Source organism: Scophthalmus maximus, chromosome 11 (assembly GCF_022379125.1).
Source record: "Scophthalmus maximus strain ysfricsl-2021 chromosome 11, ASM2237912v1, whole genome shotgun sequence".
In the NCBI taxonomy this organism is placed as follows: domain Eukaryota; kingdom Metazoa; phylum Chordata; class Actinopteri; order Pleuronectiformes; family Scophthalmidae; genus Scophthalmus; species Scophthalmus maximus.
In genome coordinates this window covers 21,710,001-21,734,580 of record NC_061525.1, presented here as the reverse complement: position 1 = coordinate 21,734,580, position 24,580 = coordinate 21,710,001, and the positions used below count along the sequence as shown (strand labels likewise).

Sequence of the window (24,580 nt, the reverse complement as noted above, 5' to 3'; positions counted from 1 at the left end):
ACCGTCTGATTTTTATATATTTAATATATAATATATATATATATACACATATTAAGTCCCGTGTAATAAAAGTCATTAAAAAATGAATAAAAGTCAAAGAAATAAAGTGAGGCGACATCGTGCACGAGCTCAATAAGCAGCGTCCGGTCGTCTCGTCCTCTGAGCTTCGACGCGGAGCGACGGGGCAATGAAGCGAGAAAGAACGTGAAGGAAATGATGAAAAACATCCCTCCATGTTTATTTCCTCCAGGCTTTGTCCGAACTGCCAACACACAACATTTGCGTGGATGCTTTTATTCAAACTAAGTGTTTTGGAAAACTGTCGGGGAAAAAACTAGTTAGTTAGCAGCAGTGATCTTATGTTCAAACGGTCAATTTCCTGTTGCACACATTTGAGGTCGTCCCGCCTTGTTTCAGGACGACCCCTTCTGGACGGTGCGCAGCCTGTCGCCGCACGAGAAGACGCTGATCGCCAACCAGAGCGTGTGCAGCCTGGAGCAGCTCCTGAAGTTGGCCTCCTACCACAACAGCACGGTGGTGTTCAGGCTCCGGAGGCCCCCCGCCGACCACCCCTGTTACTACAGCTGGATCAACGACACACTGCAGGCCGTGCAGCGCTCCGGGGTTCCTCAGGGCCTGGTAGGTGTCCAGGAACTCCTCTAATTATAGCAGAGCGTGTCTGGCTAATTACTTTAGTGATTTATTGGAGAGTTTGAAGTGTGGACTTATATAGAATATGGCTATAAAGTCATTGATGTACAGTGAATTAAATAAATGATCAAAGGCCTGTTTTTCATAAGTAATAACAAAGATTATACCTTTCCTAACATTTGAGAATGTGCAAGGGTCGTCCAGGCATTTTCATTTTTCTTCAGCGTTGATTTTAAAGAAACAAGGGCAATAATAGACGCAATAATAGACGTCTAAGTACTGTGTGTGTGTGTGTGTGTGTGTGTGTGTGTGTGTGTGTGTGTGTGTGTGTGTGTGTGTGTGTGTGTGTGTGTGTGTGTGTGTGTGTGTGTGTGTGTGTGTGTGTGTGTGTGTGTGTGTGTGTGTGTGTGTGTGTGTGTGTGTGTGTGTGTGTGTGTGTGTGTGTGTGTGCGCGCGCGCGCGCGCCTGTGCGCGTGTGTGTGTGTGTGTGTGTGTGTGTGTGTGTGTGCAGGTGATGTGGACTCCAGACGAGCACCGGGCTCAGGTGAGGCAGCTGCTACCGGGTCTGATCCAGACGTCAGTGGAGAAACTGACTCCGCAGAGTCTCCACCGCTCGGGCATCAGCAGACTGCTGCTCCGATACAACCAGGCCAACGCTCAGGACATCAGGTAGAGAACATACTGTCCACACACTGTGTGGGGAACTACAACACTTGGGTTATATTAAAGAAAAAGGGGGGTTCTGAACGTGTGTGTGATTTGGTTTCAGCGACTTCTCCGAGAGCCACGTCAACCTCACGCTCTACACCGTCAACCAGCCCTGGTTGTTCTCGGTGCTCTGGTGCAGCGGCGTGTCGTCCGTCTCCTCGGAGGCGCCACACGTCCTCAAGAAGGTGCCTTACCCCGTCTGGCTCATGGTGAGAACCCGTCACGTACCGTCTGGTGTCTTTTTTTCTTTGTAATCAAGCACCGGCTGTTTTCCAAAGAATTATTTTTTTTCACCGTCGGGAACAGCCGCAGTCAGAGACCTGTTGTCGTGTTGTCGGCCCGTCTGACTCGTGAACGCGACACATCAGGAATGGAGGGAATTTATTTTCTATCTGGTACAAACTGACCTCTCAGACTCTGTAGGGTTAAAGGTCAAGGTTATTTGGACCTCACAAAACAAGTTTTTGGTCATAACTCAAGAATTCAAACTATATTTTTTAATAAATTCCTTCAGAGTCTTCACTCTGAGTCTGGACCACAGATTGTTTATAAAGATGTAAACTGCATCTTGACCGGTTTTGGCGGAGACGTACAACACCTGCAGTACCGTCCGTTAGTTTGTAACATGAATATAAGTCCGATGACATCTTCCACGGGAGGTTATTAAAGTCAGCAGAGGAAAAAATAATCATCGTCAGGCCACAAGTTATTTGGCTTTCTTCGGTTGGCGTGAACGCAATTGGAAAATATTATTAAATGTGTTGTATTTAACTAAAAAGATCTTGCATCGTGAGTTTATTTGCAGGAATAATGTAAATCCCATCGTGTCAAGGCAGCGAAGGAGTTGCTGCCTTGACGTGAGAGTCTGTATTGTTGTACCTATTCTGCCACCTAGTGGTGCTTCAAGGTACTCAGAGTAACAAAGTGTGTGTGTTTTTTTTTTTGTTTGTTTGTGTGTTTGTTTGTTTCCCAGAGACCAAATGAATACTGCCTGATGTGGGTGTCTGCAGACCTCATCTCCTTTGCTGTCGTCGTGGGAATATTCGTTCTCCAGAAGTAAGTACGGTCACTCTGTAGTCGAGTCACCGACGTGAAGAAGGAGCTCGTGTGATGTTTTAACATTTCTCTACTATATTTTCAAAGCACTTACTAAGCTGCCGATTAACAAGTGACCCCTTCTGCGTCACACTGTTGCTCAGCAAACATCATGAAAAGTTGGATGAAATTTAAGTCGAGCGCATGTGACCTCCGCCAGGGACCTGAATCAACAGAAGTATGCAGATCAGGAAACCATCAGGTTGATCATCAGGTCAACTACCTCAGCTGCACGTCAGTAGCTGAGGAAAAATTCCCTTTAGTCGTGTTTTTCCCCCGTGAACCTGCTGACAAACAAGTGCACAGGGATGATAACATCATCCTCCTTGGCGAAGGGAATATCAGCTCGTACGTAACCTTTTTGTAAACAGACTTTGCTCTGACGACCTTTACACACGACATATCTGTTTATAAGATGTTGTGATAATCTGATCTGCCGTCCTCCTCTGAGATGGGACAGAGCAGATTCTTCTCTGGGGAGTTTCAGTGTGACGACCTTTTTCCTTTTCCTGTTTGTTTGTTTGTTTTAATGATGCGTTGCAGGTTTGCTCCGCTGCAGCTTCCGCTGGCTTCTCAACTAAACATCTCTCTTGTCTTTGTCCTTCTCCTCGTCCTCTCTCCTCTGCCTGATGTGCATGCTCCTCTTCTTCTTCTTCCCCTCCTCCTTCCTCTGCTGCACTCTGGCATCTTCTCTCAGCTATCACATGATCAGGTAACTGGGTCGCCTCCCTCCCCCCGACCCAAAGTCTTCGTACCTCTTCACCCTCTCTCTTTGTCTTCATCCATCGTTCTCTTTGTTTGAGACATTCTCCGTCTTTGTGTCTCTCTTGTCTTTTTCTTTTTGTCACTTCTCATTCTGATGACGTCCATCCGATTTTTTTTCTCTCCACCTCACTTTTTTTTAATTTAACTGTATCTCACCCGAGTCGTAAAAAGCTCTGCTGCCACTTTCCTCTCGAGCAACGAGCTCGCGTCTTAAATAAAACAAATGCTTTCACCCACGCGGCGCAAGATAAATCTGCGCCGCTTCGAGTCCCAGATGACGTTTTCAATTAATCATCCGTCTAATTAGGCCAAAAAGACTTTAAATGTCCAACATGACGAGTGGATTCATCAGGGGAAAGAGCCTGTAAATCGATGCTGATGAACCTAAGAGCTTCACTTGTTTGCGAACACTGCTGAACGTGGATTAGTCGTGATTAATCGTGACTAACGGAATTAAAAAACGGCATTTCCACAGACAGGAAATGAATCCGTCCGCCCCGACAGATACGCACTGACGCCAGGCAGCGAGGACCCCGCCTCCTCTTCGATTAACTGTCGTAACATTGTCTGTTATGAATAAGCAAACAGCACATGCAGGGAAAAAAATATGATAAAACGTTTAATAAAAACTTGGATCTATTATAAAAGTATTTTACATTCTACACATTCAAATTAATAATATGAGATATTTGGTGCCATTTTCTTATGAGGCTGCACAAGTTGTAATCACTTAATTATTGATCAATGAGTCGTTCGCTGATGCTTCATAGATCAATTATTAAGTCGTTGATTATAACGACTTCAGGGTCGTCATGGCGTGAGCAATAACTTTTTACTGATTCTAATATTATTTTACAATTCATTAAGTGTTTATTGACGAATTACCAACATTTATTTAAACGACTATGTCCAAAAATCACAGGATGAACATTTCCTGTTTAACAATGATCTTATGAAAGATACATGATGCTTTAGTGGAAGTGTATAAATCTTTCAGAAAGTATTTTAATGCTCATCTGACAAAGAATTCGCCCAAAAACATTTTCTGTAACTTCAGTTTGAGTCGTCCGCTCGGTGTTTTCAAGCGTTCTTCGATAAGCGCCACGTCGTGGGCCAATGGCAGCAGCTTCTCGGCTACGACCTCGTGGTTTTCTGACCCCGTCATGTGACCCCCTCCCCGCAGGTATCGGATGAGCGGCATGCGCAGCTACAACCCGGAGCAGATCATGTTGAGCGCCGCCGTCAGGAGGTCGAGTCGAGACATGAGCGTCATGAAGGAGAAACTCATCTTCTCAGGTACGAACACCGTCCGTAAGGCCTTTGACTTCCTGTCGTGTGTTGTTGTTGTTGTTGTTGTTGTTGTTGTTTATTGGCCGTGTGTTCCTCAGATTCCTCTGTGTGTTTTACAAAAACAATACTACTTTTCTTGAGTCTCATGTGTCTCACTGGCATGTCGCTCCATCCCAGCATGCATCTGTCTGAGTATCTGTGAATGTTCTCCCCCCCCCTCCTCCTCTTCCTCTCTCATCCTCATCGAAGGTCAGCCCCAGTAAAACGCTGCCTGCCTCCTCCTCCATCCTCCGTGTGTGTGATGTGCACCACCACCTCCTCTCCATCTCCTCCGCCCACCGAGTGACTCCTTCCTTTTCATTCCGTGCGTCCGTTGCATCCCTCGTTACCTACCACCTCTATGCCTGCTTTCCCCAAACCCTCCTTCATCCATTCATCCGTCTCCTCCCATCGCTCCTCCCGGTGGAGACGACGCTCTGTGTAGCGGAGAGTTTATAGACTCCGCTCTGTCTAGACAGCCTCTTGTGCTGCGGGGGTCAAAGGTAAGACACGTCAGTGGCAGCTCATCGTTGTTTCACTCTATAGAGCAAAACAGTTAGGTTCAGGAAGTGAAAACCCCCATTCATATTCTCCATTGACATTTTGATTATTAGCCATGATGTCGTAACTATCCAAGGTCGACTCACCGCGAGTGTCAAGGTTGTGAAACGGTGGAACATGAACCTGTTGAAGCCACAAGTCCGTATGAAATCAACCTTGTTTTAGGAAAAACATGTTTTATTTGCAAAGCCATTGAGAAGTACTACACTACCCACAATCCCAGAGTGTAACGACGACTCGCCGTCACCATGGAAAACGCTTACTTGCACCTGCAGACTTCATGTTCGGCTGGTGATGCTGCGTTCCATTGTACCTTGGAACTCGGAAATACAGACGTCCGAGTCAGATTGCAACTTGGAACCGACCTCAGAGGGTTCGCAGTTCTGAGTTCCCAGAAGTAATTGAACGCAGCACGAGTTACTGGTTCCACGGGACTCGATCATTTTTATTGTTTAAATTATAATTTTAATTGTTTTAAACAGAAAGGGCATTAAACACATACGAGCCAGAACATACACAATGTGGCCTAAAAAAAATACAAGAAGTCTAACAACATTAACAATACAACAAAAAAAACGCGTGAAAAACAAAACAAGTAATTAAAAAATTAATAATTATATGAATAGTCTGGTAACTTTACCTTTTTTCCTTTTTCAAATTATTTTTTTGCTCCGATAAAAAACTTTTCATGGTAACGATTCATCTTGTGGTTTATAGGTTTGGTTCCAGACTTAATACTCTTTTTATGAGGATTTTATGAAACGTGAATCAATGGGGCAATTCACTTTCTGGAACCGGAGCTGTTTAAAAAAAAAGTGGGTGGTCACCGTTTCGCTCCATTACTTATTGACCGAGATGAGTTGAGATGAGAGTTGATGAAAAACCAGTGTTAGAAATTGTATTTCACTTTCCTCACCCCCCCTTCTCTCTCTCTCTCTCTCTCTCTCTCCTTTGGCGCCCTCCAGAGGTGGGGAACGGAGTCAGCGGCGACGAGCTGTACGCAGACAACGGCTACGACTACTACACCAACCAGGGCGTCGTCAGCCAGTGAGTCCGCCGCGGGGAAGACGGAGACGACGGCGACACTCGAGTGTTCAAATCCTCACTGTTTTTATACAACTCCTCCTCCGACGGAGGAAACAAACCCAACGAGTCGCTTCGTGTACATTGTGTAAATATGTTTTTTGTTTGTTTTTTTGGCTTTTGTCAGATTTACTGTAATGTCACACGGGACGAAAAACACAACTCTGTTGACGGAATTCGTTAAATCTCCTCGAGGTCACTGCTTCTTCTCAAACACGAGTTTCCAGAAACTTCGTTACTTTTCCTTTTTATCCTTTTATTGCAGCATGCGACAAATGAAAAATGAAAAAAAAAGAAAAGCTCCTGCCTTCTCTCAGCACTCCGCTCGTGCTGCTGCTGCTGCTGCTGCTGTTCATAATAGTGCTGTAACATTAATATTTATATTTAAAAAGAGAGAGAGAGTTTACAGAAGAGTCCTCCTGCCTTTCTCCTCCAGGTGAAATATTCACACACATATGTAAGATAATTTTAAATAAGAGGCCTGATGAATGAAACCGCCGCCCCCTCGTCTGATCGGTGCATGTTACAGTAATGAGCGTAACGTGAGTGTGTGTGAGAGTGTGTGTGTGTGTGTGTGAGCTGTGCTCCCGGTGGTGAAAACAGTTTGGGCTGGAGATTAGTTCTGTCCTTTAATGGTGAATGTGAATATTATTTTTTTTTTAAAGATGTGTATGGTGTGTTGTGTGCATCCCGACTGGATATGTATTTTTTTTATTTTTTTTTACCCCGTGTGCGGTGCGGTGTCGATTTGTACATAAAATGTGAAGCGACGTGAGAAGAAGCTGTTTGAACAAAGTGGATGAAATTAATAAAATTCCGAACAGTCCGGTCGATGGAAGTGATTTGGCTTCCCGCATGTTGAGTCTGTGCCGACGAACAAAAAGAAAAAAAGACATCGGGCTGCTCTTTGAGTTCCTGGTGTGAAAAGCTGTAAATGTAAAGATGAAGTGGCTACTAAATGTGAAAGTGAAGCTCCAGGCGACACTGAAGGGAAACTACTGCAGGAATCAACAGGGTCAAAGACGTCGGTTCTGCCTTTTCTCTTTTTCTTTTACTTTAACTGTGCCTCAGAAATAAAGATGGAAAAAACAAATCTTCAAACGCAGGCTGGACTTTTGTTCTTTGTGATTTCATGATCTCTGATGTGGTTTTATTTAACCGCATGTCCGTGGTGTCATCTCTCTCTGCGTTTGTATTTTTGGTCCGAAATGTTTAAAGGTCAGAAATCCCGACTATTGCGTCACGTTTGCCTGCGTCCAACACTAAAGTATGTTCCTGTGAAAGGGGGAAAGATCTCTTCTTAAAGATTATTTGTCAGTAACCTGATGGGACTGTGTTTTTCTTTTGAACAGGAAATAACAACGTGGGGGTTTTCCTCACGTGGTGGAGAGGAGCTGGCGATCAGGTTTGTCAGGTGTGTTCGCCAAATACTTACCAGAAGTCAAGATAATGTCTCTGCCAGCTGGCGGAGGAAAGAATCACAAGTGATGTGCGTGTTTGTGTGTGTACATGCTGATGCAGAGTCCTCATCAGATTTGGCAGGACAACACTTTGACCCTAACCCTGTCAGCTGTGATGGATGGAATATAAAATATGTACAAATGAATAAATCGCATTCAGCTAATTTGTGTGCAAAATAGGTTTTACTCAACCTGCGGCCACGCGGGGGATCAGTCGTGTACCCATGACCCACTTTACCACCGTCTCACTTAGAAACAGGAAGTAAAATCCCCAGATTAAAGATTGTATCGTCAACACCTGAAGGAATGAATGAAAGCAAACGGACGGTGGAGACGTGACAAATGCAATTTTAATTGGTCATAGCAAATTCACAAGGTAGCTTCACTCTGACAATGAGTAAAACTTACAATACAAAAATAAATCTTGGTCTCAACTTAATTTTCTTCTCTCCCTTTTTCTTAAGGGACTGAAAGTGTTCGTAAAGTATCAAATGCAAACAGCAGCATAATTAACTGAGGCTCTTACATCCAGATCAGTGATACGTCATATGAAAATAAATAAATACATCTATACTCGTGGATGACAAGTAAAAGAAAAAACGAAAATACCGTTGGTGATTTTAAAGGAATGTGGTGGACAAACTTTACTCTCACTGGTCCGTCTGCTTCAGGAGAAACAGATTCCGGAATTTTATATGTAAGTTTTGGAAAATAGGAAATGGAAAAATCAATAACCAGCCTGTGGTTCAGCAGAGAAACAGCAGGTGGAGCTAATGTTCCTCCAGGCAGTAGGGAGAGGAGCTTCGGTCCCTCTGCGACTTTGACCTTCAGTGTGCGTGTGTGTGTTTAAATAAAGCGCAAAGCAAAGCAACCGCACACAACAAACAGTGGAAGTTTCTCTAAAGTGCGGCAGAGCTGAGCTGCATCTCGCTGCAATCAGCTGATCTTCGTTCAAATCGGTGCTAAAGATTTTAGCATAAGAACGAATGTCAATAACAGTCCAGCGAGTCTCGCTGCTGAAAAAATTAAATTATGGTGACAGAACCGTGTGAACATATACCCTGCGTTCCATTATACCTCGGAGCTCGGAAGTCGGGTTCATCGTTCCAGTATAATCTCGGAATTCGACTTCCGTGCTCCGAGATGCGAGGTGTAATTGAACGCAGCACGAGTCTCTCCCTGATGTTCACCCTCGTCCGCTAGGATTCTTCACTTATTAACAAGGTGAGCAGTTTGTTGTGTTGAACTTGTGCGTCTCTACGTCTTTGCACTGATCTTCCATCAGGTCAGTACCGACGAGCAGTTCAAACCGTTTAGCAGCTTTCTGAAAAAGGCACAAGCTTCACTACACACACACACACACACACACACACACACACACAGTTTTAATGACAATAAATAAAATAAATATCTGACGATGCACTGGCTTGAATCTGCGTCTTTGAACGAGTGGTTGTTCCCCTGAATCGAACGACGGGATCCGTAGATCCGCGACGAGACGAGCGTCTAATTAAAGATCCGTCCGTCGGAATCTCGTTGTCTTGTTTCTGCACAAAAACAAAGAGAAGCGTCCGTCAGCTGCTGTGACAGCCGTGAGAACGAGGAGAGGGAATGTCCACGTCGTCACATCAAAGAGGGATCAAATGACAGGTGGACAACCTGAATGTCTCGTGGCGTCTCCGTGTGATCGGCACAAGTTTCATTTAAGAATACTTAGAGAGGCGTGACAGTTCTGGAATCTGCGGCATCCCGTCAATAAATCTAAGAAGAGATCAGCTGAAGTTCGTCTTGCGCAGGTGTCTGTTGGGGATCTCGATGGCGCTCACTTGCAGCGGCCAGGAGCCGCCCATGATGCCCGCCTGGATGGCCACGCCCGTGACCACGGCCAGGTCGGGGTCGACCGACGTGTTGGGCTCCTTCCCGAAGAACTCTGCGATCAGCCGCCTGATCCTCGGGATCCGGGTGGAGCCTCCGACCAGGACGATCTCGTCCACGTCCTCTCTCGCCAGGTGGCCCTCGGCCAGCACCGTCTCCACGGGCGCCAGGATCTTCTGGAACAGGTCCTCGTTGAGCTCCTCGAATAGCTCGCGGCCGATCGTCGCCCGGAAGAGGACCGGAGCGGGGGCGGGGGACTCGGGGCCCTCGGCGGTGCGGAGGTGCAGCGGCACCTCGATGGTGGCGCTGGGCTGCAGGGTGAGGTTGAGCTTGGCGGCCTCCACGGCCTGACGCAGGCGGTGCACGTCCTCTTTGAGAGTGGGCGCGACGCCGAACTCCTGCCGCACTCGCTCCATGGTGAACTGCAGCAGCCGCTGGCTGAAGTCTTGACCTCCCAGCTTGTTGTTTCCTGTAAAAAATAAAAAATAAAAATCCCATCAACTTACTGACAAGAGTTCTGTTCTGTTCAGAAACAACAACGCGGCTGACGGGACTGAAACCAGTTATTTAGTTGTTCAATCTACGGTTCTTTGGTCCATAAAATTGTCACCAAGATGATGTTTTGTTTTGTCCACACACAAAAGATATTCAGTTTACTGTCACAGAGGAGCAAAGAAACAAGGAAATATTCACATTTAAGAACCTGACATCAGAGAATTTTGACTTAAAAACTACTTGAACCGATTAATCGATTATCAAAATAGCTGGCGATTAATTTAGTAATCGATTACTAATCGGTTAACTCTTGCACGCTAGTTGAATACACTTCAATAAAGAGGAAGAGAAAACAGAATGAACTGATTCCTAAAGATTTTTAATTCACTAAATGTCTGCTAAGTCACCAACACTGATGTGTTGCAATATCAATGTAATGTATTTAGCGACTAAATACTCCCAGTGAGTAATACTGCTGCAGCTTCACATTAAAAGCATTTTAAATGTGGCAAAACACAAATTTATTGTGAAGCTCTCACTGCAAATACAAAGTGTTCAGAGCTGCAACAGTTAATACATAATTAATCTCCAACTATTTTGATAATAGGTTCAAGTAGTTTTTATGGAGATTTTTCTTCTTTTTTTAAGTCAAAATTCTTGTTTGTCAGTGAACTGCCGTGCATCAAAATATTGCATGAAGTTATAAAACAAGAAGGAGCAGAGTTGCTTATGTTGATGAGGAGTTGCTCCACAAAAAAAGGCACTTCTTTCACTTCTTTATGAAAACAAAAGTTTGTTTTGTTGCCTCGTCAGTTCTCTGACCTGCTGTTACCACCTGAAACCACAGGGTGTCGCCAAATCAACCCAGGACTGAAATCAACCACCCACCTGCCATGGCTCTGGTGAGGAACATCCCTCCCTGCTTGTTGAGCAGAGACACGTCCAGGGTTCCTCCCCCGAGATCCACCACCAGCACGTTGAACACGTCCACCTTGTGCAGCCCGTAGGCCATGGCGGCCGCCGTGGGCTCGTTGATCACGCGCAGGATCTCCAGACCTGGCGAGGCGAAGGAAACGAGGGTTAAGTGAAGTGACTGGAATCAACAAGTCAAGAGAGTCAACACGTGTCGGTCGAAGGAAAAGAAACCGACCGGCGAGGTTGGCGGCCCTGACGGTGTAGTTCCTCTGCCGCTCGTCGAACTCCGCAGGCACGGAGATGACGGCCCTCTGGATGGCCACGCCCAGCCGCCGCTCCGCCATCTTCTTCATCTGCAGCAGCAGCCGGGAGCCGACGAACTCCGGGCTCACGGCGAACGTCCGGTTGGTGGAGATGAGGAACTCGGCGCTGCCGTTGTTGTTGATCACCTGTAGGAGGACAAAAAAAAGTGAGCGTGTGAAGATTATATTTATTCTCAAACATCTGCTGCTTCTAAACCATATTCATAACTCCAATCAGAATATTTTGGTGATTTCAGCTGCGGGACAGACGAAAAAACACGACGCGCACTTTCTGTTCTGGAAAAGTGATAATCATTCTTGTTTGTTCCAAGGATTTTAAAGAGTGCATGTTTATTGTTAACTTCAGAACATAATCGACAAATTAAAAATAAAGAACAAGCTTCCTACACATTTTCCATTTCAAAATTCCAGACTTTTTGCAGAACTCAAATTTCCTTCTCTGTAGATTTTTTTCAGACCAATTTGACTTGTGTGTGTTTGTGTGTGTGTGTGTGTGTGTGTGTGTGTGTTTGAGAGTGTGTGTATGTATGTGTGAGTGTGAGTGTGTGTGGGTGTATGTGTGTGTGAGTGTGTGTGTGTGAGTGTGGATGTGTGAGTGTGAGTGTGTGAGTGGGTGTGTGTGAGTGGGTGTGTGTGAGTGTGGGTGTGTGTGTGTGTGTGTGTGAGTGTGGGTGTGTGTGTGTGTGTGTGTGTGTGTGTGTGTGTGTGTGTGTGTGTGTGTGTGTGTAAATCTATCCGAGATCAATTTCCAGTGGATCAATACATTACCTCTGGTTCCCACCACCCTCAGCATCATCACCCACCTTAAACGGGTACCGGGCGCTATCCCGCTCCAGCGCCTCGGGCTCGAACAGCTTCCCGATGAACCGCTTGGCGTCGTACACGGTGTTCTGCGGGCTGGCGTCGGCCCGGTCCACGGCGTCGTGTCCGGCGAGCACCGCGGCGGCGGTGAAGGCGACGGCGCTGGGGATGCTCCTCCTGCCCTGCTCGTCGGCGATCACCTCCACCTCGCCGCCGCCCGGGTGGAAGACGCCCACGGAGCAGAAGGTGGTGCCCAGGTCCAGGCCGATCACCTTGGGCGTCGGCGGCGGTAGGTACTGCTGCCCCAGGTACCCGGCGAGCAGCAGGGCCAGGAGCACCGAGCCTGTGGGGCCGGTGACAAGGAGATGGACCGGACCGGTTAGCTCGTGTGTTAGCTCCGTGTGTTAGCATCAAACAGCCGGTTCACTATTAGGGATTAAAAACAAAACTACTTCAACTTACCGAACAGGGACATTTCTCCGGACATAGTCGCGCACCGTTGCGGAGCCACACGCCGCTTAAGGTTCACGATATGTCCGTGAAAAGTTGTTAGAGTCCGGGGGCTTCTCCGGGAGCTGCTGGACGATGCGACACGACAACCAGTGAAACACACGTCAACACTGGTAGTGCCCCCCTGTGGTTTCTGGGTAATGTAGTTCGTGGCAGATCATCTGTCTCCTATGACATGGCGGTTGATTTTGGCTTTTCACTACAATTCCCATGAACGCTAGCGACACGTCGCGTAAAAAACGAACGTTTCCGTGTTTTCAGCCAATCAGACAGAGCCAAAACACTCGACGGGGAAAAAATTAAGAAAATCGATTAAAAAGAATGTTATGTCAAAATATTGGTAATTTTTCAATTTTATTCGTTATCATAATTTTTTTTTTTTGGTACAATAATATGAACAATTGGTGAATATTAAATGTCAATAAATGAAGATTACATTATTATATTAACGTTTTAATAATAAAATTGTGATTTATTTACTTTGATATTTTCATATTTACTTGTTTAAATACTAATAAATAAATATAAAATAAATAATAATAAATAATTCCAACAAAAAAAACAGTGAATTGTATTTCTTTAATTTTATTTACAAAGAAGTTGCAAAAACAGACAAATGTTGATTCTCACTCTCAGGCTCTCTCTCTCTCTCTCACACACACACACACACACACACACACACACACACACATTCAGAAAATAACATACATGTCGTACAGTATACATTATAGGCGAGATTTAAATATGCATAGTTCAAACCCAGATGCTACATTTTAAGATAAAAACATCCCTTTAACAATATCACTTCATTCATAGGAAGAAGAAAAAAGATGACGAGATAGGTAAAGGAAACGCAGCTGTGATAAATAAAAAAGGCATTATATGCAATAACGCTGAACGATTTTAGATTTTTTTGCAATAAATAAAAGTGACATTGAATCAGTGAAATGTCACTTTGTCAACGACCTCAAATAAAAAAAAAAAGAAAAGGTACAAGCTTATTATGATCTTGATGAAGTGGAGGAGATGAGACGTTTAGAGAGTTGGTTGTTCGTGGCTTTTTGGAACAAAGGATATTAAGATGACATTTTGAAAAACCACCAGTCAGAGAAAATAATACCCAAGTCTGGATTTCAAATGTCAAAGTATCCATCTGCGGGGGGGGGGGGGCAGATTATGAGTGTGTGGCGTCCGTCAGCTGCTCCGCGTCGTCCTTGCTGTCCGAACATTCCGACGGGATGAAGCAGCCGGAGTCTCTGGGACAGTCGCTGTCTTCTTCCTGGAGGCTGTGGGAGGACCTGTCCTCCTCCGCCTCCCTGACGTCATCACCTGCGGCCACACACATGTTAAACGTAAATTAATTTTTTTTTGTTTTCCAACCACATGAGAGAAGTCGGTGGAAACGAACCCACATTTAGACACGGAGGGCGTTCCGACATTTGACATTTGATCTGGTTTATCGCCGTCGTAGCCGTGTGCACTGGCTTTGACCCAAAAAGGTTGTTACTACTGAAATAAACGTGGAAACAGCTGTTGTTGTTGCAAAATGACACAAATAGTAAAATAGCCCTCTGCAGGTGCAGAGTCACAACACATATTGGCGCCGACACGCACCATTCTTTAATATTGCCACCTCGCCGACAGGAGCTGCTAATCCTCGCGTCCGCGTCGCCAAAGCAGCGACCTAATGGAGTTCAGCTTGATTAAATCACTGTCCTCCCCTGTGAGTCAACGGGCGTTGGCAGCGTCACTCTGCGGCCGCCGCCATCTGGTTGGTCAACGCGTCGCCCAAAGAGAGAGAGAAAACTCACGACGACCTTTCGTTCGACCTGTACGCACCTACTCAGGTTTTTCGTAATTCAGCAACACACAAACAGACTGAGCAGAACCACCAGCTAGTGGACGTTTGTTCCCTTCTCAGGCCGGAGAGAAGTTTGGCTTTTTGGTTCAGGCCGCGATAATCAGCCTTCTGCTTCGAGGCGCCAGATTACTGGAACAAGCGTCTGCCGTCTTAAGCACTTTCTATCTGAGTAACAGGAAATCACTGGTAAGCCTCCCACAGTGTGCAGGATGTGTTTACTATTCAGCGTCAGTGTGGCACAAATGTCTCAGCTTCCACCTGCTGTTTTCTTTCACTGTGTAAAGCCTGAAAACATTTCACCTGTAATGTCAGAAAAGTGGATCTCTTTTTACGAAAATTGTCAGAAATGCATTTTTCATTCTGTTCCTGTGAAAAGGTTTATTTGTTTCATTTTCAGTTCAGGTCGTGAGGTGCGTTGCATTTAATCACCATCGTCCATCTACTCAGCAGCATCTGGAGTTTTTCCCGGAGTTTGCCGCTCACACGCGACGAAAGCAGCTTTCACCGCGTCAGGCAAACGTGACGTAAGTAATCCAAAACAATATTTTGGACAGAAGCAATCAACAAGCCCTGTCGGTGTGTCCCAATTCAAGGAGCCGCATCCTTCTGAAATAGAGTCTCCTTCAAATGTGGCCGTGAACGAAGGATCCGATGTGTGGATCCTCCGACCGGTCCCAGGAGTCCGCGCACGCCGGCGACCAATCGCTTCTCAGAAAGAGAATGTTGCGACAACCGCCGAAGACAAAACAGAATCCCAGGGGTACCTTTTTTAAATGTAAGTATCCATCTTTAATAAAATCGAATAGCTGACGGCACAAATGTTCATAAAGACTTCGGCGGCCGAGCTGCAGTCGGTCGCGGGAAGTGCTAATGATGCAACGGCGTAGGAGCGTGACAAGCTGAACAGGAAGTCCATCTTACGTCAACCTTGACAGACAAACGTGTCAGTCGCTCGTGTCTGGTGGACTCATGGGCAACGAGTGAACCGTGTGACACGGAGTGTTAAAACGTACTGGTGGTTTTTTGGGGGGGGGGGGGGGTTTGTTTCTCACCTTCTGTGTAGCGGCACTCGGCAGCGGCGAGGAGCCTGTGTCTGTGCTCGGGGTCGATGACGTTCAGCTCGATCAGGTGTTTCTCCTGCAGGTGCCTCAGGTCCTCCACCGTCTGGTAGCCGTTGAGCAGCAGGGCCGAGGCGTACTCCTGCCAAACACGAAGGCAGACATATACCAGGTGTTAACGGGGGGCCGCTGACTCACACTGAGGTGGCGTTGTGAAAGTCTCGGCGGCATTTCGGCGGCGAGACCTGTCGAAATTCACAACGTTTCCCTTGAGCACCAGTGTTTTGTCCGTCTGGCCTGGAAAAAATAACAGTCGCGCTCAGTTCTGGTTTTTAATCCTCATTGTATTTAGATTTACGACACCAGCGGAGTTCCTCCTCCTCGTTGAGGAACGCAGAACCAGTAGTTCGCTGGTAGTCGCTCGAAGGCGACCGACCCCCCGCCCGGCCCGCCCCGCCCCGCCCCGCCCCGCCCCGCCCCGCCCCGGCCCGGCCCCCTCACCTCCAGGTTCAGCCGCTCCAGTAACTCCAGCAGCGTTTTGGGTCGAGGTCTCTTGCAGAGCTTCTGCTGTCGGATCTTGGGGACCTCCTCTTCCGCCTCCTCCTCCTCCTCGTCTTTCTCCACCAACACGTCGACGTAGATGAACTTGAAGTTTCCCACCTTGTTGCTCAGCATTCCCGTCCAGATGCCCATCGGGGGCTTGCTGATGATACTGATGATGTCGCCCACCTAGGGAGGAGGAACAGTTAGTATCTTCATCAGAAAGAATCATTTCAATTGCGCCTCTTAGTTGACACTGCAGAGTCAGTAGCACGAGTGTTTCAAAGGACTTTGGGGGCCCCAGGTGAAGAGGATCTGGGGGGGGGGGGCCTTCATTTGGGCAGAAAGCTTGTGGCATGGGGCTTCCAACCATTGCTGTCTACTGTACATAGATGATCATAGATATTAAGGGGGTTCTCACAAAACTGTCGTTGCCCCTGTGGACTCACTAAGTCCGTGGTTCTCGGGGGGGCCCCCATCTCAGCTGGGGGGGGCCCGGGCAATTTGCCCGCTCTTGCGCTGTACACAAATATCCTTGTTACCTTGAGCTTGAGAGAATCCGTGTCGTACGGACTGGGGACGAAGTCCGTGTGGACGCGGGCTCTGCCGCAGAACTGACCCTGGTACGAGCCGCCCCCCTCCAGCCTCGGACCCTCCTTCTGCCCGGAGACGTTGGACTCGCTGGTCACACCGCCTGGGGCCACGAACACACGACAATGAATACGCAGACAACGCCCTGCTCTGTGGCTGCAGCTTGGCGGGATGCGTGCAGGTACTCACTGGAGGTGCTCTGGCCACTGTAGAGACTCTCTAGGGAGTTGCTGGCCTTCGCAAAGCTCTTCTCAGCTGCGGCGCTGCTCTCTGCCTCTGCCTCGGGGTCTCTGTCTGTGTCATCAACCTGGAGGGGAAAACAAGACCATATGAAACACCCTCTACAGTACTCAAGTGTCCGAGCCGCTTCCCGGAAGCGACGACGTCTTGGTGCACGACAACAAGGAAAGTAAACCTTCAATCTTATCTCTGCATCGGCTCTTCTGCGAAAACTGCAAATGTTGCAAGAGGACACTTTCGGTGCAGGTTGGTGACAGTGTGTCACGTACGTCACGTGCGAGGATGTGGTGATGTGATAAGATTCTATTCTGAAGAAAAACAGCCGGGGTGTGCTGTGACTGAGGCCGCCTGTCGGTGAATCTGGATCTCTTTTTTTTGCATGAAAACATGATGTCTACTCTCGAATTATGAAATTCACGCGCACAAAGTTTGTCCGAAATGTGAGCGGGCGTCTGTGTTCTCCTTCAGCGACCCACCGTCTCCTCGGCGAACGACTTGGCGTGTTTCTTGCCCATCTTTCTGCGCATGGTCAGCGAGATCGCCTTCATCTTCTTCCCCAGTCCGGCTGACTTGTTCGGGTCCGGACTTTCACATTCCTCCGCGAGCTGTGTGCAGAAAGTCGGTTTCAGCATATTTGACACAAGACAATGGACCGTACTGCACCGTAACTACTGCCCTTTTTGTGCTTCTGTAACATATAACTGTACAGTAAGGTGCATCCCGGGGGTTTTTCATTTTCCCAGGATGCACTTGTTGTGAGAGCAAACCGCATCTACGAACCGCGTTCGTCCCGTTCTCCTCTGGTTTGGCCGGCGACGAGTGATGCATGAGAGCCTCGAACTTGCCGAAGCTTGTGGAGCGCTGCGGGAAAGATAAGAAAAAACAGAGAAGAGATCAAATGACGTCATGAGCGTGACGACCTCGCTTCGTGCAGCTCGTGTGTGTGACCCGATGCTCCACCGACTGCATCATCACCTGCATCAAGCGGATTCCATCGATTAAAATAACACCGAAGCTTTCCAGTGTTTTCAGTTGTCTGCATCTGCTGTAGGCCCGACTCTCACCCTATAACCACAACATGAGCTTAACTGTTACTGTAACTTCATCACCATCATTTGAAGTTGTGTCAGAAAACGAGGACTGGACAAAATGTCCTCACTTTCCCAGAGTGTCCTTTACACATTGTGGTCCTCGCAAAGTACACACATACACACGCAAACACTTCCAGTCTTTTGAAATCCATTTTTTATTGTGCAACACCTTTTTCAAAATGGATTTTGTAATCTTTCGTCTCTTGTCATACGTGTGCACTGACAATATGACAAGCGCTCACGTAAAATTCATGGATCAAATGACTGCGTCCTCACAGCACTGGAGAAAAGCTTCGCCCGGGGTATTTTCATAAACTAAAAGTCATTATAATCCCCCCCCCCCGGTCATCTCCACAGCAGAGCGCCAAAATAATTATATAAAAGAATAATCCCTGGAAAATCCTGGGTAACCATGAACTCCTGGACGACAGCCCGCTGCGGATCCGTTCGACGGGCAGGCGAGCATTTTCTATTCTACCGTCGGAAAGTGCAGCAGCGGATTATAAATGTGTTGTTGGTTTGTTTTTGTTTCAAAACGAATTAATTTCCTCTGATTTCACTTTTCCTGTCATGACTTTAACCGCCATTGTCTGTTTTACAACATGAAAATTCATTTGGAAAATACATTTTACTGTCTAACGTTGCCTGTCAGTATTTTACGAAGTAAAAGAAAATCATAAAAGAAAAAACCATCCTTAGATCTATCTAAAATGATGTTGTGCATTAACTTCAGGTACAACTAGAACACATTTGGAGTCTTTCTTCCTCCGTCTGGTTCTTGTCTTGGGGAGATTGATAACTTTTTGAAGAATCTACTTTAAAGTTGACACTTGAACATCTCTGCCTCCCACAAAATATCATATCGCTCGTTCCAAATGTTTCATCTTGTAGATCTTCGACCTACCTTTGGTCTGCCGCTCTTTGTCTTGTCCGACACGTTGGATGCCGCCCGCTGCAACATTTTTTCCTGCTGTTTTTTGAATTACTTCCTGATCAAATCTCAGTTCACCCCAGCTCTTCTCTGTCCTTCAGCCCCCGTGTTGCTGGCCTGACAGCGAAGTGTGAACCGACTCTGTGCCGCGTCTGTCTGATGGAGGCTGGCGGAGCCGACTGACTGGCCCACTTCCTCACAGCACACAGGATGTGAGGCAACCGGCGATCGAGCGGCTGCGTTTGCAGCGTCGCTTCGAAAAGGGGAAAATCACCAACAACGAAAAAAAAAAAATGCTTGAGCGTGCATTTTCGCGGCCGACATCCACTTCCAGGAACGGATGCGTTCAGGTTTTGGTAAATGTCGTGCTGTGTTTTTCTCTGTTAATGATGCGAGAGGCGTCCTGGTGAGGAGCTGGTGTCTTTCTGGCTACTGTGCCACACGTCTGTGGTCGGTCATGTCAAAAATATTACTTAAAAATGACTGTAGAGGATGTGGATCTGTCTCAGGATGCGTCTCCCCGAACCTCACAGTAAAAGCAGGTTGTTTTCAAATAGGACGAAACGGGAAGACAACAATGTCAAATATAAAAGATATTTTTGATTCAAACCCTTTTTTCCAAGTACAGTAACCCTCAGGATTTGTGTTTTGTCAGCGACGGGGAACTCGGCTTCTGTACATGATGCTGGGGTAATTGTTCGTTTGCATTTATTTCTTCATGGCGAGAGAGCGTTTGAGGAAGTGCTGACGTACGACGGAGGAACATCAGAGAGCGTCAACTTTGTTGTGTCGAAACCTTCTTTCCGCTGCTCAGTACGGAGGTCCAACGCTGTATATCTCATTCATACGTCAAAAGGATGAGCATTTGATAAAATGGCCACCTGTTCGCTTCTTCACAAAACATGGCCGCCGCAGTGAAGCAGCTGAACGCCGTGACACCCGCTCGTGTCACGGCGCCCGTGTCGCCATGTTGTGGGGATTTGCCGCTGTGTTTACATCAGTTCTGAATTGTTCGGATGTAGAAAAAGGGAATTCTACAGACAATCCCGCTGCTCGCAATCCGCCGTAGAACTCCTGTCAGTCCACATTAGGGCTGCTGATCTATTTCTTCTAAAGGCTCCTGACCGCCGGGCGAGGCGAGTTGTTCATCTTGAGAGGACGAAATGAGTTTTTCTATCGTTCATGAAAGTCACCTGGACTTTGTCGACGTGTATTTCGAGGGGAGGGTTCGTCTTATTCGCTGACGGAGGCTGATATATATATATATATATATATATATTCTCACTGAGAGGAGAACAGAGCCAACGTCCTTTCCGGTCCGCGCGTGAAGATCGAGTCTTGAACTCGATCACCATCGCTGGCGGCTTTACGACTTAAAGAACCAATGACACCGTATAGATCCATAGGGGATCTTGTAATCTATCCCCGCACCGGATCATCCTCGTCAATCGGAGACAATTTTCTCCCGAGTCATGTTAAGCCGCTTTTGTGTGACACCGCGCGTGCTCATCGGGACGTCTAAGCCCCGAGCGACGTCATGTGCGCGCAAAGGCGCCGACCCCAGAGGTCAAACGGCTCCACGTTGAGTGACCTCTGATCTTGACATCCTAGTGGAAGAGAGCTTCTGCTTCTGACGTCCACGGTCTCCGTCTTCCTGGTTTCAACTGCATCAATTTTCCCATTACAATTATGGAAAACTCCATGACCTTTTTTTGACCAGAGCTTGTGGCGTAATATCAGCAGCAGAGTTGAGCGACCCTTAAATGGATAAAACCGGTAGACGATGGATGGATGGTTCTTTGAATGCATTTTTGTACGGTATGAATGACTGTGGGTTTTTATCCCCCATCGATAACCCATTGGGAAGGTACCAGTTCATGGCCAACAAGGAATGGAGTAATGATTCCAGAATACTGTGATCGTACGAGAAAGTGAGCACTGTTTTGAGAGAATGAACCGTCCTTGAACATTGCAGTGACTTCAGCATCCTCAGGAGACTCATCCAAGCACAGTAAGAGCACCTCACAAAGTGAGACCTCGCACTCAGGCACCTTTTAGCTGGACTACCTGACTAATGGTTTAACAAATAAAACACACATTAACATTAAACTCACGTTCGCTTCTGACAGATCCACGTCAGTGACAGACCGCGGCACCTTTGGGGGAACCGGGGGCCTACGGTCCCGTCTCAAGCTGTGGTCCCGGGCCTGCTCCTCCCTCCCCTCCCACTCCTTCCCGTCGGACGAAGTGGCGAACTCGTGGGCGTAGACGCGGTACTCGGTGAGCGGCCTGCGACAGGTGTGCTGGGCGGTGCCCCAGGCCGGGCTGCCCTCGCCCGGGTTGCTCCAGCGCTGCTGGTGGTAGGTGTGCGTGGGCGTCGCGCCGCCGGGCAGGCTGGCCATGTCGGCGCAGCGGCCCGGGGTCGCGTTCTCCTGCGCGGGCAGGGTGGACGACTTGCCGAGGTAGGGCCTCCGGTCTGATCTGTACGGCACGTCCAGGTAGTGGGGTCCCACGGGCGGGCTGGTGGAACTGGCTGGGGAGTGAACTGAGAGAGAGACGACAGAGCGGAAGAGATTCGCCACAAAGTGAAATTTTGGTTTTCCTCAAACTGCTTGGCAGCTTCATGGGGTCATGCAAAGTAAAACCGTTCTTTCTCTTTAAAGCCCCAGTGTGTCATTTTTGTACTCTTCTGGCGGCCTCTGGTGGTAAAGTTGCAAACCGCAACCAACTGAGGGACCGACAGGGGACACTTTATGCTGACGCACCGGCGATTCAATTTCCAGTTTCCGGCAGCGTCTGAGAATTCAATGCGGACGTATTCTGGAACCGTTTTATGGAACAACCGTATTCAACACGACGCAGCAAACATGGAGACTCCCACGGAGGTCGGGTCCACCTCATGGAACTATATTTAACTCATTCGGAGTTGACGAAAAAACATTGTGATTACACATAAATGAACACATAGTTGTGGACAATATATTCAATTTCTGTGAATAAGTTCTTCTAAATATTACACACTGTAGCTTTAATACATTTACTTTGCAACAGACCAACAAAGACATTGAGGAGAAGTTTTTCTTTTTTCTTTTTTGTAGATGAGGCAAAGATCACACAGCAGCAACGGAACGAGAGAGGGAGGAAATATGAATATGGTGTGTGGTCACACACACACATACACACACACACACACACACACACACACACACACACACAACAGTGTTGCTTGTCTGGCAAAGTGCAGCCCTACAACGCCTTAAAAGCAGAAGTATAAATCCAAGAAAAATCGACCCGAGCAAAGAATTATTTTACAATTGCCACATTTTGGCAAATGCTTCACGTGCCCGTTCTGCCTCCGTCAGCACAAGTGTAGTTGAGTCACCGCTGCTCGGTCACAGAGTCGTGTGGATGCCAGGAAGGTTAAGAAAGGTCAGTGTGATGTTGCAGGCAGTGGGGAGTGTTCTTGTCTCACCTGTGGACTTGTGGCTTTTCTTCGACGCCTCCTTCCCGCTCTTCCCAGCCGGTTTCTTTCCCGTCTTTTGGTTTCTCTTGACGGCAGGTTTGGCCTCTGTCACATGCACACCCTGGTGAGATGCAACACACATCCCATGAAAATACTTGAATCAGTCGTATCAGTTTTATGCTATCTGTCAGTCAGGCCTAAACATCTCAGCGACTATTGGACTGGTTTTTCCAATCGTGACATCACCAACTGTTTCGTGTCTCAGCCTCGGTGTTTTGATATTGGTTGGCGCCATCTTGTTCTTTTTAGAGCCAGAACCAGTTACCATATTTGGACTATAGGTGGAGCTGGAGAGGAGCGAAGGGGTCGGTCCGACCCTGAGAACCAGAGGACACTTAGCGAATACAGCTGATGACATCATAATGACCGCTGGCAAAGTTTCAAGATACAAGTTTTTTTTACTAGGTGTCTACTGGAGCCAGCCCCTGGTGGCTCTCAGTGGTATTACACTTTAAAGTACGTCCACATTGGCTTAACTCGTCAGACCTGGGGTCCATGGCTTATGGTCTTGCCATTACATTTGGTATAAAAAACGTCCCAGTTACTCTTTGGATGAAGTGTAACTTCGCTGATCACCTTCCTTTCAGTCCTGCACCTTCCCTTTTCACCCAGGGGTCGAGGCGGCGTCTCCCACCGACTCCCATTTGGGTCGCTGGACTTCCTTTTGGCCGCAGCCCCACATTTTTGGGGGGCACCGAAAACGGGCTGCTGATCCAGTTACTGGCAGACTCGGCTTTGTTTGCTCCTCACTATGATGGGCATTACCCCCCCCCCCCCCCCCACACACACACACACACCATGTGGCCCACAGATTACTCTGGGGGCAGTAGTACCCTCTCTGGACCATCTGCACTGAGTTTAAACCCAATCAGCATTTGTGTTAAATGATTGTGCCATTTAGGCCTCTAGAGTCTCTCCCTCTCTCTCTCTCTCTCTCTCTCTCTCTCTCTCTCTCTCTCTCTCTCTCTATCTGTCTCTCTCTCTCTCTCTCTCTCTCTCTCTCTATCTGTCTCTCTCTCTCTATCTGTCTCTCTCTCTCTCTCTCTCTCTATCTGTCTCTCTCTCTCTATCTGTCTCTCTCTCTGTCTCTCTCTCTCTCTGTCTCTCTCTCTCTCTCTCTCCCTCTCTCTCTCTCTCTCTCTATCTGTCTCTCTCTCTCTATCTGTCTCTCTCTCTCTCTCTCTCTCTCTCTGTCTCTCTCTCTCTCTCTCTCTCTCTCTCTATCTGTCTCTCTCTCTCTCTCTCTCTCTCTCTCCCTCTCTCTGTCTCACTCTCTCTCTCTCTCTCTCTCTCAGAGACACAACATGGTCTGATGTGATCATCAGTTGCACACGTCTGGTTCATGTAAACATCACAGCTGCATCATCCGTTTGACACGGATGCACCAGGTCTGACGTGGACGCTAATGACTTATAATTTTTTTTTTTATATATATATATATTTTGTGGCGTAATTAATAACGGTGACACATTTGTGGCGACAGAGAGTCAACAGCAGGTTCACGCTCTTCACGCACCTATACCCAAACATTCAATTGCAAAAAAACACTTCAATGTAACTTTAAAATTAAGTTAAAGTTTTGCAACATCACACCAAGTTTTGGAAGAGAAACAAACGAGCTCAAACTCTGACCTGGCTCGGCGGCGGCGGCGGCGGCGGTTTCTCCTTTTTCTTTGTGCCGGAGTGATGAGCTCCTTTGCCTCCTTTGGTTTCTGTCCTGTGCTTGGTCTTCCTCATCTCTAGAGGGGAGGCAAGATGTTACAGTACAGTGTACAGTGTGTCGTCATCATCAGGGCAGTCAAACGTAAAAAGCACTGGTTTATCTGTGCGCTCTCTCTGCTCCTCCGGTTCAGATTCGTTGTCCTGTGTCACTGAAATTGCACAACTTCCCCGAGCCTTTGTGCAAATGGCATCAGATTGGAATGGAAAATTTCCTCCCACTTCTTTGTATTCACCATTTTCTTTTATCATTGCTAGCCTGAGGTATTAAATATCCAGTGGTTTGGGTTGGTGAACTGGCGGGAAACCCCCCCCCGGTCCGCGTGTCTCTCAAACCCAGTGAACCGTCCAGCAGCACACAGGCGAGCTCAACCCATTTGACCTCCCCCGTTTACCTTCATTGTGGTTGTTGGCGATGTGGACTAAGTCTTCTCGGCTCCTGGCGCGCTGCCAGA

At 47.3% G+C, this 24,580-nt stretch overlaps 4 protein-coding genes across 8 annotated transcripts in view; 1 reads left to right on the top strand and 3 right to left on the bottom strand.

The window, feature by feature from the left end:
* The window catches only part of gdpd5b (glycerophosphodiester phosphodiesterase domain containing 5b), a 44,028-nt gene extending 36,735 nt beyond the window's left edge, over positions 1–7,293 (top strand). Inside the window, exons 11-18 of one of the 4 annotated variants that reach the window (XR_004789821.2) lie at positions 418–639; positions 1,163–1,320; positions 1,421–1,568; positions 2,333–2,415; positions 3,152–3,166; positions 4,403–4,515; positions 4,759–5,051; positions 6,075–7,293. Coding sequence is in view for 2 of the 4 variants with exons in the window: in XM_035622878.2 (XP_035478771.1) it covers positions 418–639; positions 1,163–1,320; positions 1,421–1,568; positions 2,333–2,415; positions 3,152–3,166; positions 4,403–4,515; positions 6,075–6,160 (825 nt within the window). In the remaining 2 variants the exon portion in view is untranslated. The remainder of the gene's footprint in view (positions 1–417; positions 640–1,162; positions 1,321–1,420; positions 1,569–2,332; positions 2,416–3,151; positions 3,167–4,402; positions 4,516–4,758; positions 5,052–6,074) is intronic. The other 3 variants (XR_004789822.2, XM_035622878.2, XM_035622879.2) reach the window with 3 other exon arrangements.
* A 691-nt stretch (positions 7,294–7,984) lies between these two features.
* On the bottom strand, positions 7,985–12,692 carry hspa13 (heat shock protein 70 family, member 13). The gene is made up of 5 exons (XM_035622888.2): positions 12,524–12,692; positions 12,064–12,404; positions 11,173–11,386; positions 10,911–11,078; positions 7,985–9,996 (listed from the first exon to the last, which is right to left on the bottom strand). Exons 1-5 carry the CDS (start codon positions 12,546–12,548, stop codon positions 9,425–9,427), a joined length of 1,320 nt encoding a protein of 439 aa, XP_035478781.2. The 5' UTR covers positions 12,549–12,692; the 3' UTR covers positions 7,985–9,424.
* Positions 12,693–13,184: 492 nt separating this feature from the next.
* LOC118299299 (SAM domain-containing protein SAMSN-1-like) lies at positions 13,185–19,068 on the bottom strand. Of its 2 annotated transcripts, none has more exons than XM_035622895.2 (8): positions 18,857–19,068; positions 17,642–17,722; positions 17,338–17,466; positions 16,811–16,928; positions 16,573–16,724; positions 15,992–16,219; positions 15,485–15,632; positions 13,185–13,900 (listed from the first exon to the last, which is right to left on the bottom strand). In XM_035622895.2, the coding sequence occupies exons 1-8, from the start codon at positions 18,911–18,913 to the stop codon at positions 13,746–13,748; spliced, it is 1,068 nt and encodes a 355-aa protein (XP_035478788.2). In that variant the 5' UTR covers positions 18,914–19,068; the 3' UTR covers positions 13,185–13,745. The 2 variants fall into 2 exon arrangements, with proteins under 2 accessions (XP_035478788.2, XP_047191745.1); XM_047335789.1 differs by lacking the exon at positions 18,857–19,068 and adding an exon at positions 17,837–17,981.
* Positions 19,069–20,889: 1,821 nt separating this feature from the next.
* LOC118299300 (hepatoma-derived growth factor-related protein 2-like) overlaps positions 20,890–24,580 on the bottom strand; it is a 7,189-nt gene continuing 3,498 nt past the window's right edge. Inside the window, exons 5-8 of the mRNA XM_035622896.2 lie at positions 24,521–24,580; positions 24,039–24,145; positions 22,356–22,467; positions 20,890–21,428 (exon numbers count right to left, since the gene is read on the bottom strand). The exon at positions 24,521–24,580 is cut by the window's right edge and continues 24 nt beyond it. Of these exons, the coding sequence (XP_035478789.2) occupies positions 20,947–21,428; positions 22,356–22,467; positions 24,039–24,145; positions 24,521–24,580 (761 nt within the window). The 3' untranslated portion in view covers positions 20,890–20,946. The remainder of the gene's footprint in view (positions 21,429–22,355; positions 22,468–24,038; positions 24,146–24,520) is intronic.

What these genes read in the sequence shown, in the direction of transcription:
- hspa13 (XM_035622888.2), bottom strand. Translation starts at nt 12,548, where the DNA reads ATGTCCGGAGAAATGTCCCTGTTCG. An exon ending in CGGAGAAATGTCCCTGTTCG is followed by an intron (nt 12,405 to 12,523) that starts GTAAGTTGAAGT and finishes CCGGCCCCACAG; the next exon opens with GCTCGGTGCTCCTGGCCCTG. An exon ending in GCGCCCGGTACCCGTTTAAG is followed by an intron (nt 11,387 to 12,063) that starts GTGGGTGATGAT and finishes GTCCTCCTACAG; the next exon opens with GTGATCAACAACAACGGCAG.
- LOC118299299 (XM_035622895.2), bottom strand. Translation starts at nt 18,913, where the DNA reads ATGTTGCAGCGGGCGGCATCCAACGTGTCGGACAAGACAAAGAGCGGC. An exon ending in AGTCGTTCGCCGAGGAGACG is followed by an intron (nt 16,929 to 17,337) that starts GTGGGTCGCTGA and finishes TTTCCCCTCCAG; the next exon opens with GTTGATGACACAGACAGAGA. An exon ending in CGAGTGCCGCTACACAGAAG is followed by an intron (nt 13,901 to 15,484) that starts GTGAGAAACAAA and finishes GTGTGGCCGCAG; the next exon opens with GTGATGACGTCAGGGAGGCG.